The 27,129-nt window shown below is 37.9% G+C and overlaps 1 protein-coding gene across 1 annotated transcript; it reads left to right on the top strand.

Annotated features, from left to right (window-relative positions):
* Positions 1–311: 311 nt before the first annotated feature.
* LOC113051568 (CD81 protein) lies at positions 312–27,129 on the top strand. The gene is made up of 8 exons (XM_026215448.1): positions 312–549; positions 8,322–8,436; positions 24,902–24,999; positions 25,844–25,918; positions 26,010–26,123; positions 26,223–26,309; positions 26,405–26,488; positions 26,594–27,129. Exons 1-8 carry the CDS (start codon positions 484–486, stop codon positions 26,654–26,656), a joined length of 702 nt encoding a protein of 233 aa, XP_026071233.1. The 5' UTR covers positions 312–483; the 3' UTR covers positions 26,657–27,129.

Below are 27,129 nucleotides of genomic sequence, written 5' to 3'. Positions count from 1 at the left end.
ATTCTGCACAAATAAAAGGCAAGTAAACATGCCTATCAAAGGCACAATTTTTATATGTATATGCAATAAGGGACATCGATGTATTTTTTTTAACGACCCAATACGAATTTGTAAATAATGGGACAGATCAAACTGTTCAGAAATATTTGGGATGAATTATGAGGTTTTGCGATAGCCTATTTGTGAATTAAAGGCAGCTAATTTATTTTTGAACGAGTATGTAATCTTCTCACTACTTAATTAATAATTAATATTTGTGTACGGTATATGTTGTTATTCGGTAGTGTTTAGGGGGACTCTCTAAGGGGGAGGAAACTGGGTGTTGCCCCATTTTTTTTTTTTTTTTTTTCAAGTCGACGGAATCAAAGCAGCAGCAACACAGACGGGGATTGGAGTTCAGTCTGCGCGAGCGCTGCATAACGGCTGCTTCATCGAGACAATCCTCGTCAACCGGCTTTAAAACATCCTTCAGAAACCGACACCATGGGTGTGGAAGGTTGCACGAAATGCATCAAATACTTGCTCTTCTTCTTCAATTTCTTCTTCTGGGTAAGTAGACATTCATTTTTGCGATGGTCCTACGTGTGGCCTGAGAAACCGCCACTGGTCTCTTACTAAGAGGATTTGTTTAGCCTTGATGTTTTCAGCTGTTATGAACTGGAAACTAACCTGCGTCTCTGATGACAGACACGAAGATGCCCCTTTAATTTCTACTATGACTAATTCACCGCAAATCTTTTTTTTTTTTTTAAATACAGACGTTTTATGTAGATGGTACTATTAAAGAATCGCTAAGACAAAACGATAAAGACGAAGCACAGCTTCAAAGCGAAAAGACCTCAAAAGCGAAAATAACAGACGAGGGGCGAGGCGTCCACCAACAAGATTTAATTACATCTCATTTAATTTCATTGTTGCGGGTTATTTACTTGGGTTTATGTCCCCACCAATGTCAAAAGAAAATCTACGCCCTTGTTAACGTTACTCTAAATAAACAGTCTAGCTAGATATCAGTTATGACGGGTTTCTTTAGAAGTGTAATTTACTGTGTTCCAGTTTGTCTTATCTACAGCACATTCTGTCTAAATTGTTGGTAAAACATTTACAGTGTATCCACAAAATCTGGTTGATAATCAGGTCACATTTTTCCGTTTACAAATTAGTCTCTTGGTAGGTGATTTCTATACTAAAGAAATGAAAAGAGCATTGCGTAACTGCACAGATAATTGCCTAAGAAAGTATCACAGCATGAGTCTAAATGATAATGATAAGTGCTAAAACTAAGCAAATCGTGTCTGAGTACTACATTGAAAATGTAATTCACGGCCATTAAGTACCTTGTATATAGTATGAATATGGGTAGTATGAATTAAATTGGGACGTACTATATCCGCCATGTTGTTACTGTCTGTCACATGACCAATCCCAAAGACTTGCTGCGTCCCAATTTGCCTACTTATAGTATGCCCTAAAAGTATGTACTAATTTGGTGAAGAAAAACTGTACTTGAGTATGAAGCAGAATAGTATGAAAGCTTATCAGACATACTACTTTGTCATTACTGTGTCTTTAATGGACGCTGTGTTGCTTAGTTACGTGGTCCTGTCACCATTTAAACTGCCCTGTCAATCATCTTGTCAAAGTTAACATTATCAATATTTAGTTTAATTTAATTTCCAACCGTATTGGATATGAAAGAAGAGGCACGTTGAAATGCCAGTCGCAGGTCTATCATGCCAAGAACTCTGCTTATATACATAATGCATTTAAAGTTAATGACCAAATGTTTCTTTAAAAAAATGTTCACAATGTTGCTGCAGATTAAATTTAACGAGGAAATAAAATAAATATTTTTTCAACAGGTTAGATATTATTTATTACTCAAATCACTTTCTCTACCTGTCCACCTGTCTCATATATCTGCCATCCTTTAGTTTTTTGTTTTTTTTTAACACTTTTTATGTGTGTTTGTAGTTGTTATTGTTTACTTGTCCACCACACAATGTTTTGTGGGCAATATTACTGTAGCTTTTAGACTGTGCAAGGATCTGCACTTCAACTACTGACTAAACCATCTGGGAATCTCTCACATACTCATTTCAACATACTACAGTTTTGGACATACTAATTCTAATTTCGAATACTATTCAGGATGGATAATATGCGAATTGGGCCACAGCATTTAGAATACCTAAGACGTGTCACTCGTAGAGTTTTGAATGGGGAAAAATACAAAGCTCTATATGGCCGCTCTATAGAACGAAGCCCCTCCTTCTGAGTGAAAGAGCCAATCTTTAGCTGGTAATGTCAGAGCGTCACTGCTGCTGCCGAAAGTAGTCCCGGTTGCTTTAGAAATAATCAGCATTCTGAGATGTGCGCTAAGGACTGCGCATGTGCACTGGCTGGTCTAGCCTGATAAATTAGTTTTTTTTTAACCCTAAATGAGTAAAAGAAACAACATTTATGAGACAGTTGTTGTCAGATTTCATTGGTGATTTCAAATATGAATTTTAATCTTAAGCTTGGTGAACAGTTTTGGAGAATATGATGTTTCCCCATTCAAAGAGATAAGAGCTGCACTTGCAGCAAAGATGGCCGCAGTGTGACATGATTTGTCTTAAAGAGACTTTAACAATCCTGTGTCAGTTGCGTCACTTCACTATCATTCATAAATCTTCTCCCATGGCCTCATGGGATAGTAAAGTGTCCATCGAATGTACACTTCAGAATCCAGGCAGAAGAAGTAGGTCATCCGGGTACTTTTCACCTACTGTTTTTTTTTATACTATTAATTTGACATACTACTACTCACCTCACATACAGTTTTTCACCTAGTAGGGAAGTTAGCGATTTCGGATGCATCTTATGTACATAAAGTTTTAATAATCATTCTATTTCTATGAGATTTGATAAGTCCACTCCTAAGCTTCAACAGTAATGACTCAGTGGAAGAATATTGCTGGAATAACTTTAATAATGTTTTTTTTTTCACCCAATATTAAAAATCCTTGAGCATTTAAAGCAACAGACAACATAACTAAAGCTCATGCTTATAATAAACTATCAAAACCACAGCTATAACGATAACGGCACATATGATCGACATTGTTAAAATCACTTCCAGAACAATTTTTCCCAGCTGATAAATGATAAAAACATTGACAGCCGGTTATGAGTCCACCTGACTTTAAAATCAGCTTGATCACGCTTGAGCATTTAAAGCGGTGGACAACCTGTCAACAGTGTGCATTAGAATAAACAGATTGTCCGTTGATGTGTATGCAAATACAGTTATCTTTGACGTGAACGGGCTGTTAGGCACATTGAGACACTAACTGTTAAAGCCAATATGAACCTTGTGGCGAAACAAGAAACCAACTTCACCATAAACCAGAGGGTTATTTTCCCGCTGGCTAATAGGTTTAATACCCATGATGATTTCTCTAAAGGCCCAACAGGAGGTGAGACCCCTCATGTGTAAATGAACATGGCAAAACAGCGTGAGGGTTTACTACCTTGAGGAATTTTGCTTTGAGAACTGACCCAGAGAGATGGTGGTCGAAAATACTTATTAAGAGGGTGTTAGATCTAAGAGTCCATTGCCAAGCCCATAGGATGAGTTTGACATTACTTTGTGGGTGCGGGGTTTGACAGAAGGTCTGGGCCTTCTACTTCTTAGCCTCATGCTTTGACATGCCAAGTATTCTACAACCACCTCACACTGGGTCATGAGCCAAAAATAGAAGCCGCACCATACTGCTGGCAACAGGAGGGAGAAGTATGAGAAGGGGCCTCTGATTTTAAGTTAACTTACACAGGCTGATAACTGTGTGTGAGATAAGGAGAATTGTGTGTGAGAGGGTGGATGCTAATTTCTTCATGTTGCAGGAAATATTAAGCAACATGGCCCAAAATATTTTTTGTATACTCTGTCAAGGCCTTGGCCTCAAGTGGTTTTACCTTGGCAACTAACTTATAAAGGAGGAAAAAATTGTTTATAGCTGCCTTCCTGTGATAAGTAATCTAGAAATGGAGTAAATTGTAATAAAGAAAAAATCTTTAATAAATCTACTACTTCAAGATCAAGCTGATCAGAGGAATGCTTTATGGTCCATAGTTAAATAGCTTTATGTTTATTTTTAGAGCTACTATATGGCTTATAAGCAAAATGGTTACTAAAACTAATGATGTATGGTTTATTAATATGGTATTTGGCTGTGTATAGTAATTATTCCTAGTAAATGGATAAATCAAATTAAAAAAAATGCTGTTGACCAGACTACAGATAATTAAAGCATGAGACCTAGATCATTGACATATGTAATTAGTTTTATGTAAAAAAGTCTTATGTTCCCTGAAAACACGTGCTACAGCTGATACACTTGTACTGTATGTAATCAAGTTTAAACGATTAAAACCCCATTTTAGTACATTTGTGGTGAAGATGATCATCTCAGTGCGTAACTCAAACACTAGAGCAACACTAAAGCCATTGGTTTGATTCTCAGTTATTCTACGTCACTTTGGAAAAATGTCTTCCAAAAGCATAAATCAAACTACCCAATCCTTTCCCAGTAGATAAAATCTAATCACATCTATTTTTTTCAAATGTGAGAAGCTTTTTCACCTAGAAGTCACAATAGAAAATAAAATATGAAAGATTGCAATTTCAGTTTCAATGCCAATTTAGGATCAGCTATTTGGACTCTGCTAAAATGTTTTTTTTAGCTTGCTGTTCATACAACCGTTTTAACCTGCAGCCTTTTATCTCCAAGCATTTTGTGAGTGTCAGTTCTGCAATGATTGATTAGTCACTGTCTATGCTTTTTCTGTCTAAATAGGCCATTTATTGTTTTTAAAATTCACAACAAAATGACAAAAAAAAAGTTGTGATTGTGTCAAAGCAACTGAACAGCATTAAAAAGGAAAATAGTGTGTCAATAATGGAAAAGGCAGTTCATCATTGAATTGAGTGATGTCATCATCCAGATCAGTTCAGTTTTAATAGTATCTTTTCAATCAAGTTGACGATATCTCTGGAAATGAAGTGTCCCCAACTAATTTGTCCTCTGACCAGACGAAACCAGCAGTTCAATTCCAGGCTGCAGCAAAGTCAGACTGTGCAGAAGAATCATCTGTTTCCTGTGGTCTTGTCCCGGTGGCCGTCTAGGAGACTAGTTCTTGACTATGGATCTGTCTCTGGGGTTTATCTAGTTGTCCTGGTCTCCAATGACATTCAGGGCTGTAGGGGTCCTCTCTCTAGATACGTACTGGATCTGGGTGACTGCAGTGACCATCTGATCTTGATACGCACTGGATCTGGTGGCTATAGTGACCTCAGAATAAGAGATACTAATATTAGCGTAGATGCCATTCTTCTAAAGATGTAGCAAATAAATTGTGTTATGGGAAGTGTTCTTGGTTCCGGGTTTCTTAATGAATGCAGCCTACAAATCCTTTAATGGATTTTAATATTAGAAATGTGTTAGTGTGTTATGTGAAAGCCAGGTTAAAGAGATGGTTCTTTAATCTAGATTTAAATGTCTGCCTCCCAAACAATGTTAGGTAGGTTATTCCAGAGTTTGGGAGCTAAGTATATCTGAAGTATATCTGATATCTGAATATCTGATTTTGATATTCTAGGTATTATCAAATTGCCATAGTTTTGAGAAGTCCAGTGGGCATGGAGGACTGTAATGCACTGTAGAGCTCGCTCAAATACTGAGGTGCTAAACCATTCAGGGCTTTATAAGTAAGATTTTAAAATCTATACAATGTTTGATAGGGAGCCAATGCAGTGTTGACAGGACCGGGCTAATATGGTCATCCTGGTTCTAGTAGGAAAATTTTGAATTTATTAATCGTGCAGAACAACCACCCAATAAAGCATTGCAATAATCTGACCTTGAGGTCATGAACGCATTAACGTTGAGAGCATTTTAAACTGAGAGCATAGGTCATAATTTAGTTACATTTTTTGAGATGGAAAAATGCAGTTTTACAAATGCTAGAAATGTGGCTTTCAAAGAAAAGATTGCTATCAAGTAGCCCACCTAGGTTCCTTACTAAAGATGAAGAATCGACAGAGGAGCCATCGAGTCTTAGACAGTGTTCTAGGTTATTACATGCAGAGTTTTATTTAAAAGCTTTTATTTAAAAGCATTAGCGTGGATTTCCATATTATTTTCTGTAATAGATTGTAATAGGGCCAAATATCCTGTAAGACAAATAGATTATTATTACATGAATCATTGTGTTTGGCTCTGCAAAATAAATTGCATTTCCTGCTTTTTCCTACATAAATTCAGTTAACGTATGGAATTATGGCCCCACAAGAATTATGGCTTATTCTGGTTATAACTTCCCCTGACACCTCTGGTCAGTTGGAAACTCTGATGTTTAGAGGGATCTCTGTTTACTCAGATATTCCCGAACTCATTATGAGTGAAAATATGTAATGTGGAATCCACTGAGGACAGGTTGCTGGAAGTGACAGAGCTTCTCCAAGAAGCATCATTTCCAAACCTCTCCCTTTGGCTGGCCCTCTGTTTACTTAGTTGCTAAGCAGCAGGCTGCCTGAGCTCTGGAATGGGCCTAACTAGCCTTTGGAGAGAGTGAGAAAGACAGTAAGAGAAATGGAAGGAACTCTTTCTCTCACTCTTCTACTCTCTGTGGAAAAGAGTTTTCTCCCCTGTTTAACTGGAGAGAAGGTTCCTTTCTCAGAAATCGTTTATAGATAAACTGCCACACACAATATCCAGCATGCTAATGCACAAGATTAGGCAAATTAAAGGAAGTAGTTCTCTTCCAGAATAAACATTTCCTGATAATTTACTCACCCCCTTGTCATTCAGATGTTCTTGTCTTTCTTTCTTCAGTTGCAAAGACATTAAGGTTTTTGAGGAAAACATTCCAGGATTTTTCTCCATGTAATGGACTTAAATGATAGCCAACAGGCTGAAGGTCCAAATTGCAGTTTCAGTGCATGATGCTGCATGATTCCAGCTGAGGAATAAGGGATTTATCCAGCAAAATGATCTGTCATTTACAAATATATATGTATATAACAAAAAATAAAGATAAGAGTATCATTAAAGTATCGGATCAATAAGCAGAATTGGTAAGAGTAGTAAAACCATTAAAATCTTAACAATACCAATCCCTACTGTTAACAATTGTTATAAATGCTCAAAATCCTCTGTCTTTATTGTGTAGAAGAGTGCTGTGGTTTCTTTTTACATGAACAGGTGTGAAAGACTAATAACCATGGGAAAAAACATTTAGACAGAAGAGAAAGTGCTTAGTGCTTCTCTCATGATCCTTTATGGGGAATGTGGGGTGTAAGATCCGCACCGACTAATGCCTTTTAGTTTGACCTGGGGTGAATAGCTGTGGCAATTCAGCTGTTCACAGATGTACTGTAGAACAGGTGGGCGGGTTGGATTATTGAATAAAAGAAGGAACAGAACGAGAGAATGGAAAGGAAGTATGTACAAGTTCTTTGTTTTCACAGCCAGAGCTGAGCATTTTGCCCATCCTAGTATTCCTACTAATGGTCTTGGCTCTGTCTCACATTTCCGGTATACTTTCCGCTGTGCAGTGTAGCCAGATCTCTATTGCTTCTAACGGCACCCACCAGGTTCTTTGCGGTCACTAGTGCTCTTTATCTGTGCACTGCATTTCTCCACAGAGCCTGCGCATTCCTGACGAGATCCAGCTGCTATCACAGGACCCAGCTCTTGTCTGATTTGACAGTGAATTCACTGTAAATAAAGCCGTATAAATAAAGCCAGATAACCCACCCCTCCCCCACCCCAAACTTTCCCACTTCACCCTCTTTCCTTTTCCCCCTTTTTCTATCTTTCACTCCCCCTAGCCACAAAAGTCTGTGAGCACCCTTTCCCGTAAATGTGCCATGTGTTTATGAGGCTCGCTCAACTGATTTCTCATCACTGTGAGCCATGTGAAGAGGAAAGCGGACTCGACCATACCGTTGTGGTGTACAGTGATGTTTTGATATTCTTATCTCTCAGCACTATGGGCCTCTAGATGGGGTAACAAGATCCCTCCCTCCCCCACCTCATAGAATGTGTCTCGCTTTCTCTTTGTTGAATGGAAAATAAGCAGACTACAAGAAATAGATGCAAGGAGACTGACAAAATGCATCCACACACCACTTTAAGAGTCAAGATGAGGAAGAAATTTGTCAAAATATGTGAAAGCTTAAAAACTTGCTGGTTTCGTTTGCGCCATTAATAACAGTGTGACCAAATGTGTTAAAAGCATTTCTTTCTCTCTCTCTGTTTTTTTTTTTTTTATAGCTGGCTGGTTGTGTAATCTTGGGGGTTTCCCTCTGGCTTCGTCATGACAATAAAACAAGCAGTCTTCTGGAACTGAAGTATGAGGGCGAAGAAGCACCCAGAACCTTCTACATCAGTAAGAGATCAGTTTCTCCATTTCCCATTATTATCCTCTTTTCTCATTGAGTCTCATTTATTTTCCATCTTTCATTCCTCAGTCTCCCAACCCAGTCTGAAATCCTACCACTTTATGTGGTCACATGAAGTGGCTTGACTTTATCAAAGTCTCGTATGAATAATCTGAACACATTTCTTTACCCGGGATTAATTGTGTGTTCTCAGTTTTAACTCTGGGTGGCACACATGATTTATAAGCAGTTCTAATTAGCTGAAATTTTGATAACTGAAAACATTGGAGAAGAAAGAAAAAAAAATATTTTAAAGTTTTGGATAAATAGTTTTGGAGTGCTGAAATCATTGTCACACTCTGTTTAGACTATAAATGATGCAAAAGCAGTATATAAAATTTGTTCAGCTGAAATATTGAGAGGCAGGCAGCTAGTTGCCAATGAACTTTACAAGGACTTGTTTAATTTATCACCTAGTACCTAAATTGAATTACTGATTTCAGTTTCTTTTTTTTCTATCACTAGTTTCAGTATTTTCAGTGAGTGAACAGACACACTGCCGCTAAGAATAAACACAGTGGTGTTAAACACAAATGCTGCTCTTGCTTAGTGATTCCTATTGCATAATTTCTTTTTATTTTCTTTGTTTTTAAGTGGCACAAAGATCCTTTTTACTACATGTATGCAGTATGTGTGTTAACCCTCTGGAGTCGATTAACGCGTATACACATTATGAGGCATTTTCTCCTGATAACCCTGAAAAGAACTTAAATTACACTTTCAGTTTTGATCGTACAGATGAGAGAAATACATCAATTGAATCTGTAAAAGGTGTACTTTTTTGTATACAGACATAATAACAACAGAACTTTGTGCATTTATAAAATAAAGATAACAAACAAGGTGTGCTGTCTGCAGCCTTTGTCTGCGCTGATCTTTATTTACAAACACGTCATTAAAATGAACTGTAACTCTGTGAATACTCAACGAAGAGACATGAGAGATATATCTATAGAAAGCTTGACATGGTTACTTTTAAACTAAACAAGAGCTACTGAAAACAAATATTCCGCGATAAAGTAATCCATATGAAAACAACGCGATATCCGTTTTTCACGTCTCCCTTCATTATCTTCTAATGTGATCATGCCCACAGGCTGAACTATGGGCGCTATTGAGAATATAATGTTTCACTGAAGCACGCGGCTTGAATACGCCCATACAACAGAAAACAAAGCAGCGACAAGTTTTTTTATTTTACTTTTTGCTTTGCGATGAGAGGAATAAGACATAATTCACCCCAAGAACATGTGATGATAAACATGAGTAAGGGGTCGTTCACATATCGCGTCTTTTGCGCACTCAAGTTGGTTATTTCCAATGTAGGTTCATGGTATGTGTGCTCATAATGGAAGCGGCACGTTTGCGACACGCACGCGGTGCGGCGCACTCGTTTTTTCCAGGCACGTCCGCACCACGTTGAGTTAAAAACATCTCAACTTTTCAGAATGCCGCTGGCACCGCAGGTGATGTGACAAGAACTAACCAATGAGCTTCATCCTTTCCCGTAACAACATTGAAAGCTCAGCCAAAATGAAGGAACAGCTGATCATAGCTGTATGGATTGCCATTTTGAAATAAATTTAGTAGCAGAGCTACTTAAAGCTATTTTTAGTGCTGCAATCCATTTATCCTTTGCTGAAATTTCCATGTCTTCATGGAGAGAGCAGGTCATGGATGCTTAGCAACGGCAGATGCCTCAGGAGCGCAACTGCCCGAACGCTTTGGAAAGAAGGAGAAAGTGGTGCGCCTAGTGTTTTCCACATGTTTTTAGGTGCGATATGTGAACTTATGTGACTTAGGGGCCCTAAGTCTCTTTTTATTTATTTATATACTTGTATTAGGTTTCACATAATGTTTCCAAACTATAATTCCTGACTAAATGTATAATCAAGTGAAACATTATGAAGTTTTAATAACAATATGCACTATACCATTCAAAAGCTTGATGTAAATAATATTAATGTAACAAATAAATGTAAGTGTAACAAATGTAACGAACAATGCTGTTCTTTCAATTTATCAAAAAAAAAAAAAAACTGAAAAAATATTCTCAGCTCTTTTACACTTTTTTTTTTTTTTTTTTTTTTTTTTTTTTTATAAAATCAGTGTGTGACTGGAGCAATGATGCTAAAAATTCAGCTTTGATTGTTCCGAATAAACTGTTTAACTTCTCTCACAAGTGTATATTTTGTGGGATAATTAAATATATTCTTAATAAACTACAAACATAAAAATCTATACATTTATTTTGTCCTCACAATCTTTCTTGTAACTCTTCCCTCTCAGTCACAAACCTGACTGAAAGGCTCATTATGCAGCTCATTATGTGGGCCTTTGTCTTCTCAGGTGTAAATCACAATGATATTCATGATAGTTGATGCCTACTCGCATAGACCCTTTCTACACAAAAAGTGTCTTAGAAAATTTAGATCAATATTTTGTTTTCTGTGAGTGAGTAAACAAGATGATTCTCACATAATTTCTGGATGTGTTTTATAGCCTTATTCAAGTGATTTAACTTTTTTCGTTTTTCACTTACCACGCATAACTTTTTTTTTTCTTCTCAAAAACACAATAATATACATACATGCTGCTCACATATTAGTATAGCCCAGTGTCTTCTGATTACAGTGAGATTAGACTTTAGCCATTTAGATGTTTATAACCAACTGAAAAAAGCACAAATGTCAGGGCATGACAAAACTTCTCCAGGCCCCAAAAATACCTTTAGAGCTCAGAGGGTTAAAGGAAATAAAATGATAAAAATAAAGAAAGAAAAATTTTGCTCAATAAATATTTAGCTCACTGGATAACTGTGTTGGTGAGCAGCATTTTAACCAGTAGTGACTACACCCAAATTAATTTTGTCATTTCACCCACAAGGGAAGTCAGTTGAACCACATAACAGAAGAAATGTTAACTATTGGACTAGCTGATGGTTTTGCATTTTTTTTTTTAAGGGTATAAAAGTGGTTTTCACAACCATATAGATGGTTCAGTTTCTTCCTAGTGATTTATGACAAGTGATTTTCCAAATACAAATCTAAAGATCAGTTGACTTCCAATGGATGGATCACTTGGACATTTGTGAGATAAGAAAGTTAGTGTCAAGGGCTCTTACAGATGCACAAGTGGGCTGTTTCTGATGGTGACTGCTAAAAGCATTTTGTTTATTCAGGAAGGACTTGTCCCTGTCAAGGAACAGAGGTTAACAAGTGGGTAAACAATTCTCCAGTTCATGTCAAAGCTATTATAAGACCTTACTGGACCTTTATTTCAAGAGCGATTTCTCGTATCTATAGCAAAAGTGTTGAAAAAAAAAGTATTTAAAGGAATAGTTTATTCATCTTTTGACATTTCTATTAGATCATTTTCTAGAGAACTTTTAACGCTTTGTAAATGTAAACATTGTGCTTATTATTATTGTTATTGCAAGTTTTGCTGATTTAAATATGGCACCACCAAGGCTGGCTTGACTTAGCTGAGTCATGTAGTAGGCCGTTGTTTACCAGCTTTGAGCTGGTATTTTTTAAAATGCAACATTCAATGAAAAATATACAGAATAAAAATATACTCTAATATTTAAAATTAATAATATAAATATTGTTTGCCACATTAAAGTACATGTATGACTTAAAAGCATTTCGTAAATGAGGCACTGATGAGTAAATAGACTAGGCGGTCACCATTCTGATGTTTTGTTGCAATATGCATAAATGCCTTGTATAAAAACAGCTTTGCTCATTTTAGAACAGATGGCTGTTTTCTCAGGCTGTTAAAAAACCTCCCTGTAGCTTTCCCCTTTCCTCTCTTATCCATCGGTCTTTACGGCTTGCCAGCTAGATCACCTTGCCTGCTTTATGGAGAACACATGGCTCATACTCATCCAAAAGTGAAACCTACTGTAGTATTTTCAACATATTTGTTAATGAGCATATAACTAATGGAAACAGGAAAATCTAGATTAAGAGCCACAATTACACAGGGTTTGTTCTGTATGTTCTCTTTCCCAATCCCCTACCCCCATCATACACATAAACACACTCACTTTCTTTCTTCTGGAATGCAGAATATTATCTCTGTTTTGCTCAGTTGGAGATATTTTTGCAGCTATGTGTGCTAAAGGGAGGAGTTTAATACATGCGGCCCTGCTTAGGGTTTGGAAAATGTGAAATTCCCAGTGAGTCGTGTTAAGTATTTCCTGAACATTTAAGGCTAGTTGGTTACAGATGTGACTAACTGTGTGTTTAAGTGCATGTACATCTTGTATGTATAAGTGAATATAGGTGCTAACACCCCTCACTGGGTTGCTTGAAACTAAATATTTGTGTTTCATTTCATTTGAAACTCATTTTGATAATTTTAGTTTATAGGAGCTTTAAACAAAGGTTTGGGAGTAGCATTTTTGTCTAATCCTGCCAGTCACGATGCATGAATAAGCATGCATAAATGGCTGCTTAACTCACCCCAGTGACAATTCTGTAGGCATCCCTTCACCACCCCATTTCCACCTTTGTGTCAATTTTATTACTGACTCATGTTTAAGTCCAGGGGAGTGAGAGCTTGAGTCCTCAATCATGAATAGCATTCAGTTAAAAAAAAAAGTTTTTCGAATAGTTTCAAATATATACTTTTCTCACAAAATAATTATATGTTTCAGACTCTGTCCCGTGTTTTGTGTGTGTTTTTTTTCCTCATGTAGGTTTTTTTTGACTCCAGGTGTCCCCATTTAGTTCTATTGATCACAGGTGTGTCTCGTCATCCCCTCATCTGTCATGCTCATAAATAGTGTTTCCTGTCCTCAGTTCAGTGTCTGGTATTGTTGATGTCTACCCTCCATGCTATGTGTGAGTTTATGTCTTATAAAATACTATTTTATGTTAATCCTCTTGACCTCCGTGCTCCTCCTAAGCCACATACATTGATGTCACAAAAGATTTGTATTTATCAAACAATCCCGAAAAAAATAATTCACAAAAATATTAAGCAGTACGACGGTTTTAAACATTTCTAAAAATAAGAAATGTTTCTTTAGCACCAAATCAGTGTATTAGAATATATTAGCATTGTAAATTATTTTAAAATAATATCTTTCGATCTAATGAATGCAGCCTTGGTGGAATTTGTAAAACTAACATTTTCTTAATTCATAAAAATATAATAGGCTAATAATTAAAAATATCAGTTTTTAGTTTGAATATTAGCAGGAAAATATACAGATACAGATACAAAACAAAACTTTACATTTCAGATTATTATTATAATTTTTTTCAAGATGTCAGTTTTCTTTATTTTTAGAAGAAATGTTGTGGCATAATATTAAACAAAATCCATCAAATTTTTCAAGAGTTCAGAACAGCTTGCCAAAGCAAACTTTCCATGTTGGTCCCTAAATCTGCTGCTCAGGTATTTCAAAATTATTTTAACCCCATAAGAAAAAAAAGATTTTTTTTTTGTTATTATTATATAAGGGCCTTAACCTTTTGACCATCAAGCTCTAGTGCTTCAGTGAGACACAGCCCCTATTATAAAAGCCCAGGGGGTGACCTGCGTGATGTCTGAGAACAGCTGAGGGCTCAAGCACCGTGGGAGTGGCAGTTGTCCGGGGCGGAGGGGGTATCCTAACATGTGGCAGCCTAATAAAGAAAACTGTCAGAAAACAAAAATACAGCTGATTTTTTTCTATAAGGTATTAGATCGGAAAGCAAACCCACAGAAACGGCCAATTCAAGAGTTGTTTACCATGATATGACATGCACTTGGCAGAATAGCGAAAAAGAGATGTAAGGGAATGACGCAATGCAAATGATGAATGACAGAATACAGTTTAGAACTCAGGTTGATACAGAACAAGTGTACTGTGATCTATTGTCTGTCTGCAAAGTGCAAAGATGCCATGTAAGGAGCTGCAGATGAAACATTAGAGCTCTCAACATCTTAATGTGAGGAAATGGCCTGCAGCCAGCAGCTGTACACACCCTGCCTTGCTCTTTATGGAGTGTAATGTGAGAAAACACAAGTCCATCAGCGGTAGACGGCTCCAGGAGGGGAAGCTTTTTGCACTGAATAGAATTGTGCTTGCTTTACTAGTCTCTTTAAAAGATCATCACTTAATCTTATAGCTATGTATACTGTAGTATGAGATTAAAGAATAAGCACTCATAAATATTAAATAGTCAATCATCCATTTCTGTAAATCATTGTTGTGATATTTACCTCTCATGATTATGTTTTAGAAACCACTTCAGGTGAACATAAACTCTGTGACTAAAAATATCCAAAGACTCATAATTGTTTTTGTTGTACAAACATTTGAGCGTCTTCCCCTTATCTCATCTTTTCTTGAGTAATCAGCCACTGTGTAAGCCTCATGGTGGTGTGTGGTCAGGTTAGCATTTCCTTGAAAGTGCCTTCTGCGGAGTGTGAAGGGGAATGGAGCTGGCGCGGGTGACTCAATTTTCCATTATGGCAGGGGAGGGATGTATCCATAGCAACTAAATTAGATGAGTGACTGCTGCTGTACTTAAACACTAGGGTTCGGATAAGACTGGATTCAGGACTCAAACAAATGTGATATTAATGCCATTGCCATTGGTCTTTCTTCTAGCTGTACTTCCTGACTGGGTCCACAACATTACCAACTGTTCATAAGGCTCAACAATAAGGAATTTTCTGCAGTGCCAGTTCTGTTTTACACTGATAACTCAAGCAATACACAAGCAAAGTAATACACTACCATTTAAAATGTTTTTTTTTTTTTGTTTTGTTTTGTTTGTTTGTTTGTTTTACCACAAAATTATTAAGAATTGTTTCCAACATGAAATAAATGTTTCTTTAGCACCAAATCAGCATATAACAAAGATTTCTGAAGGATCATGTGACACTGGAAAGTGAGTAATGGCTGCTGGAAATAAGTTTTGCCATCACATGAATGCATTCATACACATGAATACAATGTTAATACATTAAATTAATAAACAGCTGTTTGTTTTAACTGTAGTAATATTTCACAATAATAATAATAATACAAATAAAAGCAGCCTTGGTGAGACTTCTTTCAAAAACATAAAAACAATCCTACAATTCCACACTTTTGAATGGTAGTGTACATATTTTTATATTTTCCAGTATTTATAAAAAAAATATATGGACCCACTTTATATTAAGTGGCCTTAACTACTATGTACTTACATTTTAATTAATAATTTAGTACAATGTACTTATTGTGTACATACATGTTTTTACATTGTACTTATATTTAAAAAAAAAAAACTACATGTAATTACATCTGTATTTAATTTCTGTAATTACATTTATAATTACACTGTTGACCCATACTTTACACCTCAATCCACCCTTAAACTTACCCATACCTCCAACCCTCTCCCTGACCTTACCCCTATCCCACCTCAATAGCAGCAAAAGTGTTTTACAATACAATGTGAACACAATAAGTACATTGTACTTATTATTTTATGTAAGTACATAGTAGTTAAGGCCACCTAATATAAAGTGGGACCAAATATATATTTAAAACCACTGTATATCTTTGGAATGAATGGAAGAAACATGTTATTCTTTTTCTTTTTTACTTTTTTTTTTTCAAAAGCAGTGGGTATGTTGTATAGCCTTCTTTGGAATGCAAAACGAATGCAATTTTCTTCAGTATGCTCTTGCTTAATAGACAGCTACAGACATACTAAACTTAATAAACTTTTGTTCTATTCATATTACCATATGCATATTCATAAATATGAAATATATATAATGTGTGTATGTATGTATATATATATATATATATATATATATACATAATTAGGCTATTTAAAAAAAATCATTTTACGGTGATTACAGTAGGCTAATAAGCACATGTGACACGACATTCCCGCATCGCCTCTCTCTCCTCATGTTTGCGGCTGACTGCAAATGATCCCAATGAAAAGCTACGGTATGTCTGGAAAAAAGACATCAGTAGTCTGGCACAGAGAAAAGAACAAGTAAAAAAGCCCAAGATGAAGCTATTGCATCTCTTTCAGGTAGTTACATTCATAATCCTGTTAAACTTTGGCTGTTGACGTTAATAATGTTTATTTACATTAATTCCTGTTTTAATTATCATAAGGAAAAAGCAGGAGTGTGCCTTTGTAAATTTTGAAATGTGGAATGCTCCAGTAGATCAGTGTTGATTTTTTGAATGTTGTTTTGAAGTGATCAGCCTGAGTTCAAATCTGCCTTTTGCCTAACTTTCTTTTCTCCCTTTTCAAATCTCGTATTTCATCGGAAAGGCATTTATTTTCAACAAAATGAAAGAAATAATAGAAAGATAAAATAAATAATTACATTTGTGTATTTATCTTCAGTTCTTTTCAGACATACAGACCAAAAAATAATTTCAAGTTAGTATTAATTGTTCTAATGCTTTGCTTTTCCATAAGAATGGCTTGTTTTGCAGTATTCGTAAGGTCGAAGCTGAGCAAACACCACATTTCCTTCTTATGAAGTGACCCTGAAGTATTGTGACATGGCCCTTTGTGTTTCTCAATATTCTCTGTCATCGGATTGTCATGTTTCTTCACATTTTAATGTTATATCTTAAGAATGCAGTTTTGGGCTGTTACTTTCTGACATGTTCAAACAAAGATTTAATTTTTTCTTTTGTGAAAGGAGAGTACCAACTTTCTCCTTGTACTGTAGTAGTTACTGTCATAGTTTCTGGATATCGTACCATCAACACTGGACTGAATACCAAACACGGTTTTTTATAGAACTTAACTTGACCCCTTCTTTGATGAGGCAGGTATTTTTACTGTACAATTAAAAGCAGCCTTGCTGAGAAGAGACTTTGTTTAAAACGTTAGAAAACATTACAGATCCTAATTTGAATGCTATGTGTGAATGTTATAATAAATGTATTAACAGAGCTGTTGTAATGATAAGTATCATTATTATAATGATACTTTTTACTGTATTTTACAGAACAGTAGTAAAATTACAATACTAACTTTTAATCTCGCTTCTTCTCAGGTTTTATTTTGGCGGAAACGTTTGCATGCGATTTATCGCGCAGCCCTACACAAAGGTCCTGATTATATCACATCTTTGTGAGACTGAGTCAATACTGATGACTGAGAGGAAAAGGAGCTGGCAGCATCATCAGAAAAAAGGCAATATTGATAAGGAAAACAGGAAAAGGAAGTCATTATCAAAACTATACTAGCCACAGGCCTTTAACGTGCTAACATGCAATTGTTTCCATAAGGAGCTATTTCCACTTAATTCAACCCTTAAAATCACATTTATTAGTGTAGCCTAATAAATGTTGGTTGATTCTGTAGTATTAAATACATTTAAAAAATAACATCGCAATTCATGATTGATGTTTAAGCATTAGTAGAGAAATAAGTAGAGAAAGAGGTTGGTGTGTGCGCAATGAAATTGCTTGCTGTCTGGGTTCCGTGTTGGTTTCACGAGAGCGAGCGGGAGGATGCCACTCGGTGTAGACACAATAGACCAAATCAAATGTACATGTTTGGACCTTCAAAAGCAAAGATGTCGCTGTGTGTTCAAAGGACACAAGTTATAGAAAACAGTCTCTTGAGAAGAAAAAAAAATAGAGGAATATCTGCTCACACATCCCAGCACCCCTCCTCCAACTACAACTCTGCCTGCTGTCTGAGAACATGCCACCCACCTTCCCTCCCTCTCTCTCTCTCTCGCTCACTCTTTCTCTCACTGCAGCTTTTCCTCTCAGTATTAACACAGACTAAACATGTTCCCTACAAAACGATGTTCCGTATAGGTGATGTTTTATCGCCGATTGCTGAATAAACAATTCCAGGTCATAGATAAACTATATATCTGTGTCATTCTTATGTCTCCCTCTAGACAGAGACCCATCCGCTGTTTGTTTCAGCAAGATTTGAGTAAGTTTGTTAGGTGCGCCCACTGTCTTTCAACAACGGAGGAGTGGTCACTAGCATGTGGTGAATTGCGAAAAGTGTACGGAACATGTTTAGTCTACGTTACTTCTATTGTGGTTCAACTCTGAAGTCTGGCATCATCTGTTTGTGCTTAAAGTTTGCAGGATGTGCCCTGACTTTCCTATTCCATTTACACACTTGAGGTGAAGTCACTTTAGCAAAATTTCAGGTGTCAATAGTGCGGCGATGTGTAGTGGATAGCTAACACAGAAATTAGTTTCAAACCAAGCAGCTTTCTGATGGTTCGATCCACGTGAACAGTTGGAACTCATTGGGAAATGTTGTGCTCTCATCTGAAATTCCTTATGGTGTGGATTTCTGCAAATTTTGGGGGTAAAAAGACTGAACTGTCTATTGTCAATAGTGCTGTGATGTATGAAGCACAGCTCACACAAAAGTCCCTTTGAAACCAAGCAGCTTTCTTCTAGTCAACGTGATGAATCCATGTGACCAACTTAAACCCATTGTGAATTATTTTATTTTTTTTCCATTTTTGGTTGAAATTCCTGATTGTGTTATATTGACATTGAAATGACTTAATTTTTCCCCTGAAAATGGTCTAAACAAGATCCGCATTTTTTCACTTCCTTTCCTTACCACCTTTGTCTCAATCATCTCATACTATTTTGTTCACAGTCCTCCTTTTCGTGTTGTTCTACATCATATTTTCCTGTCTTTTTTTACCTAATGTCTTTTTTTTCTTTGCTCGTTTCCTCATGTGACATGCCCAGCTCTCTCTCTCTCTTTCTCTCTCTCAGTCCCTCTTTCACTGGCCAAGACCCAGATGTCTGCTCTTCGAATTAGCGAAAATAGCAGCTGCATCTGGCAACTTTCTTTGCACTCACACATGAATTCAAATACTCTTTCCGAGACTCACTTGCACTCAGACAGAGATGCAGACAGTGGAGCCCGTTCCTCGATTCAGGGGTCTCTTCAGTGCTATTGTGTCATAAGACGCTCATCAGGAAGCACCTGGCCTACAAATATCCTTACAATCTTCTGCTTATTCAAATCAGTTATTTTTAAACTTCTCTAACGTCTTGAACTTGTTACACTCTTCTCAGCTAGTCAATAGTAGAAGCAAAAAGAAGTGGCTTGTTTAAAGAAAAAGTGAAAGTGTGTGAGCGGGAGAGTGGTGAGTATTATGCAGCTGTTTAGTATGCTATTCACATCGTAGCACTCCATTCAGGCCTGTCATACTGAAAAATGGCTCTGTGGCAGTTCCTTTAGCTCCTTACCCACCGCAATTAAGTAAATGGAACCAGGACTCGGTCAGTCCCCTCCCACACTGCATTGATTTTAATTTATTTATTATTATTCTCTTGCAAGGGAATGGACACAGTCAGTAAATGACATCAGTACATTTAGATGTTTTAAAAACAAAATGTAATTATGCTTTGGAGAATGAGTTTGTGTCACCAGCAGCATTAGAGTTGGAAGTGCCCTGGGTGTGTCTTTATGAAGGCCGGAGTGTGATAGAGAGGGCTGGATGGACAAGATCAAGTGAATTTGAAGAAGATATGGAGAAACGAAGACTCCCAGAGCAAGGAATTAAAGTGATTTTACATCAGTGATGCTGAAAAGTTATTTTTAGCATGCCTACAATATAAATACAATATCATAAGCATGCAGACATTAACACTGCAGTAGTAATTATGTACTGTTCTACTTGTAAATGGTTTGATTTTGGGTAGGGAAACAACGGGTTCTGTAGAATAAAAAAGGTGTGTGCTGTATGGTGAGCATGATTTCGTTAAGTACAACATGTTCCTGGATCAACATCCTTGTTAATACTGGAACGACATTCCAATCAACCAATCAGAATTGAGATATAACTTTTCAAGAAATATCTGTTTTAGGATTAAAATCAGTGCTTCTACACTCTTGTTAATCAGCTATCATTTCCCACTGACTTTAGTGGGTGACTTTCGTCTGGCGCCGATAAAGGATGGCTGCCTCCGTGACGAGCTCCGCATATGTTTTTGTTAGTTTGTCCTGTCTTTAGTTATATTCCTGCCATCAGTTTCACCAGGGAAGAACTGCTGAACATTCGGCAGAACACACCACAGGATATTTTACCGGATTTCAATTATTCAGACGTTTTACTGAACGTTGTTATCGGAGGAGCGGCGGCGCTGATCAAGCGCTTTAGGACGCGCAGACGGGGGAAGCGAGCGGGAGCGCTCGTCAGACTCAGGAAGCGGGGATTTCGAACGCCGTTGCCTAGCATCCATCTGGCAAATCTCCGCTCTCTACCCAACAAAACGGACGAACTCCTTCTGCTTTCTCGGACAAATAAGGATTTCACACACTCTGCTGCTCTGTGTTTCACGGAAACCTGGCTGAATGACACCATACCGGACAGCGCGCTCCATCTGCCGGGTTTTCAGCTGTTTAGAGCGGATCGTGACACAGAATCAACGGGGAAATCGCGTGGTGGCGGGACATGCTTTTACATCAATGAACGGTGGTGTACAGATGTAACTGTGTTAAAGAAGACGTGCTGCTCAAATCTCGAAACACTCTTCATTAACTGCAAGCCGTTCTATTCGCCGCGGGAGTTTCATTCGTTCATTCTGGTCAGTGTTTACATCCATCCGCAAGCGCATGTGAGCTCAGCTTTACAGAAACTCGCTGATCAGATCACAGAGACAGAACAACAACACCCGGACTCTGTTTTAATCATTCTCGGGGACTTTAATAAAGCCAATCTGTCCCGTGAACTGCCAAAATACAGACAGCATGTTACTTGTCCCACAAGAGACAGTAATATATTGGATCACTGTTACACCACAATAAAGGATGCATTTCACTCTGTTCCACGAGCAGCTTTGGGACGTTCTGATCACTGTCTGATTCATCTAATACCGTCCTACAGGCAGAAACTAAAATCAGCTAAACCTGTATCAAGGACTGTAAAAAGATGGACTAATGAAGCAGAGCAGGATTTACAATCTTGTTTTGACCTCACTGATTGGAGTGTTTTTGAAGCTGCTACCACCGATCTGGATGAACTCACAGAGACCGTAACATCATATATCAGTTTCTGTGAGGATATGTGTATTCCTACAAAGACTCAACTAATTTACAATAATGACAAACCGTGGTTCACTGCAAAACTCAGACAGCTCCGTCAGGCCAAAGAAGATGCTTACGTGAAGGGGGACAATGTCTTGTATAAACAGGCTAAATACACATTGGAAAAGGAGATCAAAGTGGCAAAGAGGAATTATTCTGAAAAAATAAGGACTCAGTTCACTTCCAACGACTCCGCATCAGTGTGGAAAAGTCTAAAGAAGATCACCAATTACAAGACACCACCCCCCAGCACCGTAGACAATCAACGACTGGCAGACGATCTGAACGAGTTTTACTGCAGGTTTGAAAGAACACCCATCACCTGCCCTGAACGCCTCCCCACACAACCATTCACACCCTTCACAACTCCTGCAACCAGCCCGGAATGCCTCTCCAAACTACCGTTCACACCATTAACAGCTCCTGCAACCCATCCTGAACACCTCTCCAATCAAGCACTCTCACCATTCTCACCTCCTGCATCCCCCCTCTCCCCCACACCTGCAATTCAGATCAGCGAGGATGCGGTGCGCCAGGTCTTCCGGAAGCAGAAAAGGAAAAAAGCACCAGGCCCAGATTGTGTTACACCAGCCTGTCTGAAATCCTGTGCTGACCAGCTGGCCCCCATCTTCACACAGATCTTCAACAGATCGCTGGAGCTGTGCGAAGTCCCTTCATGCCTCAAACGTTCCACCATCATCCCCATCCCTAAGAAACCCAAAATTACAGGACTAAATGACTACAGGCCTGTGGCTCTAACGTCTGTAGTCATGAAGTCATTTGAAAAACTGGTGCTGGGCCACCTGAAGGACATCACTGGGCCCTTGCTGGATCCTCTTCAGTTTGCCTACAGAGCAAACAGGTCTGTGGACGATGCAGTAAACATTGGACTGCATTATGTTCTGCAACACCTAGACAGACCGGGGACTTATGTGAGGATCCTGTTTGTGGACTTCAGCTCGGCCTTCAACACGATCATCCCAAACCTCCTCCTGCCCAAACTAAATCAGCTCTCCGTGCCCACCTCAGTCTGTCAGTGGATCAACAGCTTCCTGACAGACAGGCAGCAGCTAGTGAGGCTGGGAAAATACACATCCAGCACCCGTACAATCAGCACCGGAGCTCCCCAGGGGTGCGTTCTCTCCCCACTGCTCTTCTCCCTGTACACCAACGATTGCACGTCTAAGGACCTCTCTGTCAAGCTCCTGAAGTTTGCAGATGACACCACACTCATCGGCCTCATTCAGGACGGTGACGAGTCTGCTTACAGACAGGAGGTAAAAGAGCTGGCTGTCTGGTGCAGTCTCAACAACCTGGAGCTTAACACCCTCAAAACAGTGGAACCCCCTGCACTCCCCCCACTCACCATCATGAACAGCCCTGTGACTGCAGTGGAGTCATTCAGGTTCCTGGGCACCACTATCTCTCAGGACCTGAAGTGGGACATTCACATTGACTCCATTGTGAAAAAGGCCCAGCAGAGGTTGTACTTTCTCCGCCAGCTGAGGAAGTTTAACCTGCCACAGGAGCTGCTGAAACAGTTCTACTCCACCATCATTGAATCCATCCTCTGCACTTCAGTAACTGTCTGGTTCAGCTCAGCTTCTAAATCTGACCTCAGAAGACTACAGAGGGTAGTCCGGACTGCTGAGCGAATCATCGATTCAACCCTCCCATCTATTCAAGAACTGTACTTATCCAGAGTGAGAAAAAGGGCTGTCAAAATCACTCTGGACCCCTCACATCCAGCACACTCCCTCTTTGAACTGTTGCCATCTGGTCGACGCTACAGAGCACTGAGCACTAGAACGACCAGACACAGGACCAGTTTCTTCCCTCAGGCAATCCATCTTATGAACAGCTTATAATAACGGCGGACACACTACACTTTATATTTATATACACACACACTTTATTTATCTAACACACATACTTAGTATACACTTAAATTTTGCACACAATATATATGTACATACATAACTTCATTTTGTAATATACTTGCCTACAATTGTCATTTGTATATTGTTATTCACTATCTACTTATTTGTATTTTTTATTCTTTTATTATGTGTTTTATGTTCTGTCGCTGTCATTCTGTTGTACTGCGGAGCTTCTGTCACGAAAACAAATTCCTCGTATGTGTACATACCTGGCAATAAAGCTCATTCTGATTCTGATTCTGATTCTGATTCTGATATATTATGGGTAGGGTTAGGTTTAGGGGTAGGGACTGGGTTAAATTGATATTTTTGGAAAATAATGTTGATCCAGGATCATCAGAAGATGTTGGTCCAGGAACATGTCTTACTTGGCAAAATCACAGCGACTTGTGCGGTATGTCCATGGAGTGACTGACAAGAGAAGCAGTTTTTTAGAATAGTTAGTCAACTTGGATTATTATTTTATTATTTATTTCTGGAGAAATGAAACCATGGCTAAAAATGTCAAACTAAAAAAAAAAAAAGAAAAGAAATGCAAATTAACCAAAAACAGAAGTTAAGTGCAGAAAATGCGTTTTTAAAAATTGTTAACCCAAAACTGTTCTTGATTTTGGGTAAGTAATCATAAAGAAATCAACAGGTTTATTGGATCATTGTTTTGTTTTGTTTTATTTTGCTGGAGAAAACAAATGAAATAGCTAATAGTGTTAATAAACAAAACAATATTTAAATGAAAATGGGACAAAAAAATGATAAAAAATAATATACAGAAGCGAACACACAAGAGTGAACGAGTGACAGCAGTCACAGCAGTTTCAGTGTGCAGATGGCTGTTTTTTTTAAGAGTGAGATTTCCTGTTCTTATTCTCACTGTCTGTCTGTTTGTTCGCTGCCATTGGACACCACACCAACACTGCTTCTGCATCCTCAGGACTACAGGGGTTGCTCTGTTTACAGCAGTTATCACTCAGCCTGTGCGATGTAAACACTGGGAAAAGGAAGAGAGAGTCATTTTCTCTAAGAAAAAACTACAGTCTTTAACACTTATTTTTTTCATTCTCTTTTTTCCTTTTACCAGTGCACGCCATGTTATAAAAGAATCCTGATTTGCTGTTGACTTGAGGCATTTTTATGTGAATGAGGGAATGGAAACTTCCAAATGTTCTCCAGTTGTCCTTTAACTTATTGTACACTTACCTCCTCATTAAAGTGAGCACATAGTGCCTTCTGCTGGTCCCGGTGAAGTACTGCACCCTCGTTTAAAAGCATTCGGACTGGGTGACTCGTCAAATATAGTTTGGATGTTCAGTGTAATGAAGCACCTCTTTATAGCTCACGCTTTGATCCTAGTTTTGTTTAGGGATCTTGGATTTTCCTTTGTGATAACACACATCATGCTTTCTTTCTTGTAGGTGTCTACATCTTGATTGCTGTCGGTGCTGTGATGATGTTTGTTGGATTCCTCGGTTGCTATGGAGCCATACAGGAATCCCAGTGTCTTCTCGGAACAGTGAGTAACAAATCCTGACCTCGGCAAACTCCTGGAATCACATGATGCCAAACAATAACTGGAAGATGTGCATTGACTGTAAACCACCCTGTAAAAAATGAAAAACGAACAAACAAACAATATATAGATTTTTTTTTTGGCTGATTTAATTGAATTATTTTAGCTATTCACTGAACTTATTAAGGTACCATGACTTGATTTTATATAATTATTTTTACACTACAGTTCAAAGGTTTAAGGTCAGTAAGTTTTTTTAAAATTTAAATTTTTAAGCATTTAAATAACAAGAAATGTTTCTTGAGCTTATTGGTTGCTTATGTCACTGTCACTGTTACTGCCATTGGCAATCCATACTTATTGGTGTCCATTGTAAACTAAGGTACACTTTCATAGGTTAACTCATTAATAAGAACCTTATTAATAAATTGTGTAAAAATGTAATAGTTTTACATTTAGGTACTTCAACTTTATTGCATTTAGGGAAGACCAATTATAACACGGGAAGAAGGAGGCGGGAAGCAGCGGACATTTAAATACAACTTTAATAACAAAATAAACACAAAACAGCACGGCAGCCCCTCACGGATGACTGCCGTGCACAAACAAAACCAAAACACAAAATAAAGCCCACGGCTATCTGTTCCCAAGCCTCTAAGCCCTGCCCCACTCGTCACACGGTGAATTTGATTTGAATGAATATTTGTCAGTTACACACAAACACATATCAAAAGTATAACATTTAAATCTCTCTCTAAAGAATGAATCCACATTATTGTTAATTGAGAATTCAGTGAGAGACTCCTGACCATATACAGTACACAGCGCTTCTCTTTCTCTCCCACAGTTCTTTGCCTGTCTGGTCCTTCTGTTTGCCTGTGAGGTGGCTGCTGGAATCTGGGGATTCATGAACAAAGACAAGGTCAGTTTCTCTGACACACATGCATACACTGTGTCAAGCTGACACATAAACATCTGTTTACATATTTGTAATTATACTTTTTTTCCCCCAGATCTCCGAAGAGATGATCAATTTCTATGACTCTGTGTATGACCAAGGTGATTCATCTACAGACAGTGAGCAAAAGCAGGCTGCTGTTACTGTCTTGAAGGTCTTTCATGAGACTGTAAGTGGTCCTCACATTCACATTCAAACTCCTCTCAAACTAAAAAATAGTCAAGATGTTAAAGACATATTTCTAATCACTGTCATCTCTGGATTTCAGCTTAACTGCTGTGGAAAAGGAACCCTTTCATCACTTGCTGATATTTGGGTCAAAAACAGCTGTCCTAAAGACATGTTTATTCCTGAAGTAAGAAGTCTCCCCTCAGTAAACCCTCATATTGAAGAATTCGCATCCAAATCATTCCACATAGCATGACAAAAACCTGTTTGTCCATATTTCAGAGCTGTCACACCAAGATCAGAGACCTTTTCTCTAACAAGCTCTATTTGATTGGCTTTGCTGCCTTGGTTGTTGCTATTATCATGGTGAGTTTGTCCGAGTCCTGTGTGTTAAGTTATATTCTACTAGCGTCTGATGTTGCTTGTATCACTTTTTTCCCTTATTTTACTCCCTTTTTTTCTTTCTTTCAGATCTTCGAGATGATTTTCAGCATGGTGCTTTGCTGTGGCATCAGGAACAGCCCTGTTTACTGAAACAGAGGGGCAAGAAAATACCTTTAAAACATTAGCCAAAAAAAAAAAATACTGTTTTATATCTACCATCTCCTATTTTGTTTTGTATCTACCATTGTTTCGTAATGTAGTCAACCTATCCAGTCCCTGGAGTCTCAGAATAATTTGTGTGCATTTTTGTTCAAATGTTGCCATTGAACCACCAACAACTAGTCTGCTATTGTTCACGCTGTAGTTGGCAAAGACCAGTTGAGATCTGTAGACTTGCACACACACACACACAAACACAGAGAGAGAGAAAGAGAGAGTATATTATCACATGAAGAATGGATACATTTTTTTGCTTGTAGTTTTTTTTGTGTTAACTGTTAAGTTCTGCTATTGCTATCGGTTAATGTCATTCTTTTCATATGTAAATGTATAAACTGTATATATTTGCAGCCCTGTATGACTCTTAAGCATGAACCTGATATTGAACACTCGTGTCCATCTTC

Source organism: Carassius auratus, chromosome 32 (assembly GCF_003368295.1).
Source record: "Carassius auratus strain Wakin chromosome 32, ASM336829v1, whole genome shotgun sequence".
Lineage (NCBI taxonomy): Eukaryota > Metazoa > Chordata > Actinopteri > Cypriniformes > Cyprinidae > Carassius > Carassius auratus.
This window is presented reverse-complemented; position numbering and strand designations above follow the sequence as displayed.